General features: G+C 40.7%; 2 protein-coding genes across 4 annotated transcripts in view; one reads left to right on the top strand and one right to left on the bottom strand.

Annotated features, from left to right (window-relative positions):
- Positions 1-4,254, top strand: part of glg1a (golgi glycoprotein 1a) — a 26,623-nt gene extending 22,369 nt beyond the window's left edge. Inside the window, exon 27 of the mRNA XM_020625165.1 lies at positions 1,223-4,254. Within this exon, the coding sequence (XP_020480821.1) occupies positions 1,223-1,390 (168 nt within the window). The 3' untranslated portion in view covers positions 1,391-4,254. The remainder of the gene's footprint in view (positions 1-1,222) is intronic.
- Positions 4,255-4,973: 719 nt separating this feature from the next.
- pacsin3 (protein kinase C and casein kinase substrate in neurons 3) overlaps positions 4,974-9,717 on the bottom strand; it is a 28,196-nt gene continuing 23,452 nt past the window's right edge. For all 3 annotated transcript variants that reach the window (XM_020625185.1, XM_020625186.1, XM_020625187.1), the window contains 3 exons: positions 9,551-9,693; positions 8,060-8,229; positions 4,974-6,477 (listed from right to left, as the gene is read on the bottom strand). In XM_020625185.1, the coding sequence (XP_020480841.1) occupies positions 6,362-6,477; positions 8,060-8,229; positions 9,551-9,693 (429 nt within the window). In that variant the 3' untranslated portion in view covers positions 4,974-6,361. The remainder of the gene's footprint in view (positions 6,478-8,059; positions 8,230-9,550; positions 9,694-9,717) is intronic.

The following is a 9,717-nucleotide window of genomic DNA, read 5'->3' as shown; positions in this document are numbered from 1 at the left end:
GTTTGTGCCTATGGGCCGAATGGCAGTGCAGAGTACCCGGCCTTCTTGGATTCCCTGGGAAGGGTGCTGGAAAATGCCCCGACTGGGGACTCTGTTGTTCTACTGGGGGACTTCAACGCTCATGTGGGCAGCGACAGTGACACCTGGAGGGGCGTGATTGGGAGGAACAGCCCCCCCTATCTGAACCCGAGTGGTGTTCTGTTATTGGACTTCTGTGCTAGTCACAGTTTGTCCATAACAAACACCATGTTCAAGCATAAGGGTGTCCATCAGTGCACGTGGCACAGGACACCCTAGGCCGGAAGTTGATGATCGACTTTGTGGTTGTTTCATCTGACCTCCAATGACACAAGTTACCTGGATGTCAATAAGAGCTTTATGTGTGTAGCTCATCATCACTCTCTTTAACACAGTAAGCTAAGGAATGTAAACTGTTACTGTGTGGATTATAAAGTGTGACAGTCTGACAACATGTTGAGGCATGTGAACATCTGCCCAAACTAGCTACCTGTTTTAATGGGGCCCTGTCAATGTTTGCTGCTTTCTAATAAATATCATGTCACATTTATAAGAGAGAATTACCAGTAGGACTAGACAATAAATAGAATTAAATCATTTAAGTTGCCTTTTCATTTTTACACAATGTATAAAATGTCTACATCATGAAAATTGAGTTTTACAATTTGCACAGAAAGGTTACTTTTAGACAAAGGGACAGGTAATAGCTGCCCTGAGTCCCATCCCCATCATGTTGTCACCTCTGACATGCTGCAGTTTATGGCTCCTTTGTGACTCCAGGTAGATGGACGCCTCTGACTGTCCAGTTGTGTACAGTTTCACTTGTGAGCGGCACTGACCGAGAAACAATTCTGCTCACAGATCGATTTGTTTGGTAATGAAGTAGCAAAGCCACTGCAGTCGAATGAACAGCATGGAGATTCTTTGTCTGTCCCTATCTGTCGGGTACAGCAGCTAACGCTGTCTGTAGATATCACAATGATGTTCCAGTCCAGTTAAAACCACAAACGGGAACAGATGAGTTGGTGTGAACACTTGATCTGCACTGAAGCCGACTGTCCCAGTGGTACACAGTGCTCTGTTTAGCTGTTGTTTTATGGGATGCCCTGTGGGCTTTTTAGAAACATTGACACTGACAACAGCTACAAGTGCCCTCAGGCGTTTTACTTTACTAGGGTGTTTAACTGTTCCCTCCGTCCTGTAGGTGGCGCCGGCAGACGGCTTCTCAGACCTGGCAGTGCAGGTGATGACATCACCCTCCAAGAACTACATCCTATTTGTGATCGCGCTGAGTGTCTGCGTCCTCTTCCTGGTGGGGCTGCTGTGTGGTCGGATCACCAAGCAAGTGACAAGAGAACTAAAGGACCGGTAGAGAACAAGGACGGTGACGCTTCGGAAGACTTGCATCTTCCCGGATCTCCATCCTCTTCGTACTCTTCCTCTCTCAGATGCCCAGTCTATAACCAAGGTGCACAGTGCCAACACCAGTGTGCACATCGGGACCTCTTCCTCTGTTTAAAACTGTTTGGCTGCTGCTGCTGAATATTAGTGTCAAATGCACAACAGTCCCCAGCTCACAAAAACTTTTTATCTCCATTTGGGCATCTCCAAACTTCAAGAAGCTCTAATTGTCTGATTGGAGTGTTTTCCCTTGATGATTGTGTTTTTCCCCTCCAACAAATCTATTTCTCCCGAGGATGTTGCTTGGGGCCGGCTTCTTTTAAGTTTCTAAACAAGCGCTGTTCATGACTGTGACTGAGGGCTGCTTCTGAGGTTAGGCATGCTTTCCACTCATCAAGTCCTGATGCTTCGCATGATATTTAATCGAGACTGGAGTATGTAGAGCAACAGGAAATAGTTTTTTTTTCTACTGTAAGTGACTGAGGCTACCTGAATCGCACAAGGAGCAACCTGAAATCTTGAGGCAAACTTTGAAATCTGAGCTGTTCCTGTTGCTTTGAAACATTTTTCTCATCAACCATAAAGTCATATCCAGAATCCCGTCCAGCTCACCAGCTACAGCTGTCTACATCTGGACCAGTTCAGGCCCACTCTGCCTGTTACTGAAAACCCCCACTGACTAAAAATGAAGGTCAAGCTGGTCTCCCTTATCAGGAACATCGTGTACTTTTCTTTTATTTAAAACCTTTGATTAAATGCTAATGAAATCTTAAATCATTTTCGCATTCAATTTTTATGCCTAATTTATTGTTAAGGACCAAGTCTAATTTCAGTTGAGATTCAACTTTCTTTTGTGCACGTTTGAATGTTTTCTTTGGTCAACCATGCTAAACTTACCCACAGAGGTGATTCAGTGAAATCCACAGCAGGACAGACGGTGGAGCACAGCTGGGTGTTGTGAGGTGTGAAGGTTCAGATTACAGCACTGGAGACCAAAAGATTAGTTCTACCTTTAGATTGGAATTGTAATACTTTTACCACGACCTATTTAGTCCCTGTTGCCTTTAATGAACAACCTGTCTCACAACATGGGGAAGCTCCATTTTCCCTGGTTTGCTTTGTTTTCGACCTCCAGAGGTCTGATCGTTCATGTATAAATCGCATGCTGGAGGTCAGACTACACTGTCAAGCCTGCACTGAGCTGCTATCACACAAGATGCTTTCCCTCGGGCCTCATTCTCTCTGCAGGTTTTATTTTGTTTCTCCTCCAGTCCGGTGGTCTTATGTTTTATGTCTGTGTCCAGGGCCCCATCATCTCATAATCTGTGTATGCCTGTAGGATATTTGGTGTTGCAAATAGCAGCTATTTATTGATATTATTTGATATATGAATATTTTATTAGAGCATTCATTTGATGGGATTCATTTAGTACAGAGTGAACGATGTAACTGTTGATAGTGTACAGTTTATTATTCCCACAAACCAGGGCTTTAAATTTGACTCGACATATTTTTACCCATTTTACACACCTTAAAACTGTGCCTCCACCCCATGTTTAAAGAGTTCTAAACCCTGCCCAGGACATACCAAATTGTAATTTCTACATTTGTTTTTGTATAGATTAAACAAAGAAGACATTAGTTACTGAGCTTTAGCGATGTTGGTAGGTGTATATTTTAAGCCCAAGTAGGACTTAACCCATTTCCTGTCTCTGTGCTAGCTAAGCTAATCATCTCCTGGCTCCGACCGCCCAGCACCACACAGTTTGGTCCATCACCCTCAAGTGGGTGAATAAGTTAAGCAGCTGTAGGTGGTCTTGACTGAAGTCTGAGGCATTGAGCGGGGCCTGTCCAGTTGTGGTGATGATGATGATGTGGTGTCTGGATTGAATTTGCATATGACTGAATATCTTATTCAGGTAAATTCTAATTGCCTGATGCGTTAGTATGACTGTTGCTCAAACCTTGAGCTGACTAATATGAGATGTACACATCCATTTTCACAACCATATCATCTATGGCAGCAAAAACTCAACTGGGTCACCCCAAATGCAGCTGCAGACTTTCTATAAACACCAAAAACTGTCAGGGTACGAGTTTGTTCTCTTAACACAGATGTCCCATTTAACACAAGCAGGTATGGGGGGGGGGGAACTAACAAAAACAGACATTACAAAGGGTGTTTGGCTTAATGCTGATATGAAAAACACAATCCCATGAATCAATTGGCAAAACCAGGTTTAAAAAAATTCTTTGCTCAGTATTATACAGAGCCCTAAATGTATTACTGTTTTGCAGGCAAATGGCTTGAAACTCTAATTATACCAAGAAAAAAAAACAAAACAAATTTTACTTTTTTCTAGGTACTGAATGGTAAATTTTGAACTTGATGTACGTCACATCTGCAGCCCAGTTTGTTCACCAACATCAGCTGATTGGACAATGAGCCTCATTCAGTTTGTAAAATTAACAAGAACTTTGTTTAACAAATGTTTTGCAGCTTTTTGTTGTACATCATTATCCGTGAATGATTAAAAACACAGAACACCGTGACAAAGTTGAATAATGTGACATACACTATTTCCTGTACACTTACAAAAGTTAATGATGCTAAGTTAACATTGCAAATCATTTATGAGCAGGTTCTTGAAGGACTGTGTGAAAAAAGGAAAACGTCTTCTACGTGAAGGCCAAGTTGATCAATCGTCAGTTGAGGAAAAAAAAACCTTGATGTTTTGAGCTTTTCTAAATGGTTTTTATGTTCTTGTGTCTGCTGAAGTCAGATGTTGGGTCAGAGTGATTTGACAGGAAATAAAGACACCTGTTATAACCAGTTTTGCAAGTCTCTATGTGAACAAACATCAGTGTGCTGTCGTTTCTTTCTAGATTATGCCATGTTAAATGAAGATGGAACAAATTTATCATTGTGAGATTTGATTATGCTGTACAGATAAAATTTGTCAATTTAATAAAAATATCTGCAGATTTTCATACCTTTGCCTCAAACTGAATCCTTTTTTAATAGTGTTTTATCTTAAGTATCATTAACATTTCAGTATTTGTTTTAGCCAATATAAATTTCATTAGCAGAAACAGTCCATATCTTTATCTTAGTGAATGTAGCTGGTAAACTATTTGGCAAACTAAATTCAACAGAAAACAGATGATAGGTCATGTTTGTAAGCAGCAATCAAACCACAGCAGCTCCACATTAGATCGTTTTGTAGCCTTTGACTAGGGTTGTCTCTTGAAACATATTACACAATTATATAAACCAACACGTGCAACTAAGGAATATGAAAAAAATGGGGAAGGGGAGAAACAGCAACTGAGCTGGGAAGAGAAATAAAAAAATTTAAACAGTTAAAAGGTTAAACACTGTTGTTTAACTTAGGATTATGAGGATGGAGATGAGTGGGTGAACAGGCCAGTCAGTGGCACGAATCGGAGCAGAAACTCCAATGGGACTTTTACTACTCGATTATAGTGTCACGTGCAGAATAACATGATTACTACTGAATGACAACAATGAGGATAAAAGAAAAGTCTGAAAATTCCAACTGTAGAAGGCTTGTTTATTACTGCTTCCCACTTTATGTACTGTACATGTTCCAAGGCTCAAAGGAGCAGTGCAACAGCTTTAATTTCCCTATTATCGCTTATTATTTGCTATCTACTTGGATTGATCATAACCAACATTCAGAGCAGCAAAGCAGAGGATTCTTGCTCACATACAAGCTACAAATAAACATGAAAACCCCAAACCAGACAAAATATATCACTTATTTTAGATGTTTGAGTTGCATGCGCTATATGATCCTAGCACAGCAAAACAAGGAAATAATAAACCATCTTCCAACATTTACTGTAGATTAACCAAATCTAACAGTCAAACTATCCCTGCTTTAGTCAGTCTAGTTCAAATGAAGATTACTAAATTAAAGCTGAAATTGCTAAGTCATAAAGTAAAAATGCTAGTCTAAAAATCTTTCAAAAACAAGTAGCAACAGTCGCTGGGGTGGGGGGGGGGGTAAATCAAATACTGCCTGCACAATCCAAGTTAAAAAAATTTAAAGTCCACATGATCTATTAGTTTCCATTGGGATCAGCAGGTCATTACCCAGCAGACAGCTGTAATTCCTCAGACAGCAGGGTTTTTGTACAGATGAACCAAACTAGATTCAAATAGGCAGATGATGTTACCTACGCCAGGATGTTCCCCCAGTCTAAGCTAAGATAACTGGCTGTTTTCTTTAACCCTGTGAGATACGAGAGTGGTATCAATCTTCTCATGCATCTCTCTCTCTCCCTCTCCCTCCCTCTCTCCCTCTCTCGAGATATATATTTATATATAAAATGTGTGTGGATTTCCCAAAATATCAAACTATTTCTGTAAAAAGAAGTATTCTATGGGGTATGTTTGACTGACAGATGCTTCAGATGACCAGCCAGCCATGGTGGTTGCTCCTTGCTGCTCATCCCACCTCAGCTCCACTGGAGCTTTGTTTCCTTTGATTATAATGAGGATTTTCTGACTCTAGGAATCAAAAATGATTGGCAGCAAGCAGAAAACCAAACTCCTGGAAGAAATCGATGGGTGATGTTGCAGAACGTCTGTCCATGTTCTTCTACAGTCTGCTGTCTGTTCATGTTGGCAGGCCTCCTGAAAGTTCTCTTTCTGTCAAGCTTCTTTCAAACAACGTTGTTGATCTCAGGCTGAGTAAACAGCCTTTCATAACAAATGGAATTTTGCACTGACTTTCAAAAACGTAGCTCAAACAGGAAAAAAAACAAAACAAAACTCATGAGTTTTACAGTCAGTAACGAAAAACTACCTGCTTCCTCAGTCGGCATGTCAACATAGCAGCAGTAAAAGCTTTTGATAGATCCTGGCATCAAGTGTGGTCGTACCATTGGCTGGATGATCAAAGATGGCAGGCCATCAAGAACCGATGACCTGGACGTAGTTGGCAGGGTAGAGGCCAACCTGGCCGCTGCTCAGCTGTCCTTTACACCAGCCCTGCTCATCCTCCTCTCCCAGCTTCAGCAGCTGGTCGCCTGGAAGGAAGAGGGAAAGTCGGTTCATACGGTACTTTCTTGTTTCAGGATGCAATCTGTTCTTTAGATGGTTTTAGAAAATATTCTTAGTGCAAGACATTTGTTTTCATGTTTTAATAAAACAAAAGCTTTAGGTATCAAACTTTGCCAGAACTGACCTGCCCATGAATATATCAAGTAGGTAAAACTAGCTCCACCTTGGCCAACTACAACAGTAAAATGCTTCTTGCGAGTGAACGATGAGTTTGAAATCAGGTTACCCTATGATAATCCCTCGAGTTAAGATGAACCACAAAATAGCATGTGAGATATTCAGAGAGACATGAAAACATCCAGCAGATAAGATAAAAGCACTCAGGGTAGACTGCATTTCCAACACGAATACCTGTGTGAGAGTTTTTCAACTATTAGAGGAAACTGAAAAGCAGATTACATCAAAATAAAAGCAAAACCCTCTGATTGTATGTTCTGATTTGAAACATAAGCTGCTTGTGCTTCGCATCTGTCACAGCTGCACATCAGTCTGTGAGGTATAAACGTACTGTTCTGTTCTTAGCTACTTTAAATAAGAATCTGTTGCAATCATGATCCATTTCAAGTCACAGAAATAAGCCAATTTTATATTGTAAAAAAATTTACACATGGAGATAAATATTCCCTCAAGTGTTGAGAAGTCAAATTTGTTCTAATTTCACAAGTTGTTTGTCCACTTACTTCTTGATGTGAACATTGATGGCAACCACATGACAAAGTTTCTTTCCGAGTCAGATGGAATAATCAACACAAAACCCATTAGGTTAGAGGGAGCGACATGCAAACTGAGGTAAGATGCGATGTGTGTGTTGTGTGGGTGTGGTCCCCACCGCATTACAATCCTACTGCATGTGATCATCAGTACTCATGTCTGAGTCAGTGTGTTATGACCAGGCATCACAGGTGAAAGAAAAATAGACTATGTAAACTCCCCTCTACTAAGACTGACATACTGTGTGTGCTCATGAAACAAATGTTTTACAATGTGCAAATCAGTTGAAAAGTTTTTTTTGGAGGGGCTGGTGGGCTGTAAATGTGATAAACAAAATGCTTTGTAGATGAGGAAAAGATGATCACCAACATCTTACTACCATAGAAAGTGTTTTCACATAGCCATGGCTCATTACATTTTCTCTATAGTTTTTATTGTATCTGATCAAGAGGCAAATATTTTTTTCCATTATGTTGTCTCCTAATTTCATCACATCATCATTTCAGTCACTACTGAGCAAAGGGTTTCATATCCTAAGATAAAAGGCTTTAAAAACTGCCAATGACAATGCTCTCCACACACCAACTAGTTTTGAAAACCAGCACTGTGTTGAACCAACACCTCTGAGACTCAGCTCTCACCTCTCTGATGTGTTACGGTCCTATTACTTTTGATTGGATTATATATATGCACTTTGCATACAGGCAAGATGCCATTTTAAAATGCATTATCATCGCTGATACAGCTGGGCACCTCTGACTTTTTTGTCAACTATCATAATAATCACCACTCCCCCTGTGATGCCACCCATCTCCAAGCATTAGTAAGGGTTAATACCTGCTTTAAAGCTGAGCTCATCGGCCTCCTGGCCCACGTAATCATAGAGTGCTTGGACTCGCCCCGCCTCTACCTGCTCCTCATTGTCCTCCGCCTCCCCTACACCGTTCACTGCCAGCACTTTCTTAGGGCTTTCCTCATCTGACCAGTCTGAAGAATAATCTTTCACCCTGAGAGGAGAGAGAAAACCACACAGAAAAATTAATTTAAATAAACCATTAGTATATATAAAATTTCTTTATAGAAGAATTATTTACTTGACATTCCTTATCAATGTTGACAATTCTGAATCAATATGTTTGATATACAAGATGCATTTATATTGATTTTGTCCTCATGTCCTTGTGGACTGAAATCAAACCATGGCTAGCTTTGTACTTTATCTCCTGTACAGTATGTGCCTGCAAATGGTAATCATTTCTGATTTAAGAAGTAAAAATCCTTGTGTGTTTAACACAGTTGTACTACTGACTCAAAAAAATTATTTTTGATATGAAGTCATAAGATAGTTAGATTTTTTGTGGCTTTTTGTTTGTATCCATTTTATACCGTAAGGCACAACTGCAAAGAGGCAACGAAAACTAAATTTATAAGCACAAAATATGATAAACTGGAACAACATTCTCAGATTTGCTCAACCAAGGTTTGTTGCTTCTTGGCTGCTTTTGAATGTTTTACTCATTTCCCCTGGTTACTGTTCATCACATGTAGCCTTTAAAACTTAATGTGTCCCAGTGAGATGTTGTAAATAAACTGCCAGAGACTCTGCAGCTGCGTCACACATCTCTTGGCAACCATGGCTGTCGTCATCTTAAATGCTCGGTGGAGAACAGAGTGCGTGGAAATGTCTGAGTGGTCACTTGAGCTCACACAGGCAGACAACTCTGTTTGGAAACTGGTTCATTCGGACGGAATAACAGACAAGCAGGAAGCTGTGAATGGCTGCAAAGAAAGTCACTACAGCTGCCCAAATCCATTCCTGTTTCTACCTATTCTTCCCCATTTTATTTGACTGTAGACTACATACAGCGGTACCATCACAAATTCCCTTGCATTTGTTGCTTTTGAGGAAACATGGTGCTAGGAAAGTGTGACCAGTGACTACATCAGTTACAAAGTCTAACTCACACACAGCAAGCTTTCTCACTACTAATTATGGTGAGTGAGTGTTATGTACAGGATGTTGACTCCTCAGGGTGACTACAAGGTAACAATTTAAAACTACACACTGCCCCGTTTTTGCCACAAACACACAGGTGGCTCAAAGTCAGATGACTGTAGACTTGTGCATGCCATTTTGAAATGATACAAAAAAAAATCAGCACACATTTTTTAAAATAGACCAGTTCATGTGCATGTTATGGCTCTGTTTGGAACCATTGATTTTCACTTGGAGAGGTAATGTAACATTTTGTGGATAATAAAAGTAGGCGCTGAGTCCAGTCTTAGAAGGAAGCATGGTAATAAAGACTGTCATAGGCGTCTTTCTACCTGCCAGTGTCCACGGTGATGGGACTTGGTGGGACATCGTCTCCACCCGAGGAGACAATGTTGGTGAGGGTGACCACGTTCTCCTCAGAGTGTCCACCTCGTTCCTTGCTGCTGATGGTGCGATTTGCCTCTGGAGACCACTCCTGTGTGCAGACACACACACACAG

Source organism: Monopterus albus, unplaced genomic scaffold (assembly GCF_001952655.1).
Source record: "Monopterus albus unplaced genomic scaffold, M_albus_1.0 scaffold348.1, whole genome shotgun sequence".
In the NCBI taxonomy this organism is placed as follows: domain Eukaryota; kingdom Metazoa; phylum Chordata; class Actinopteri; order Synbranchiformes; family Synbranchidae; genus Monopterus; species Monopterus albus.
The sequence above is the reverse complement of the archived record's forward strand: the minus strand, read 5'-3'. Positions and strand labels throughout refer to the sequence as shown.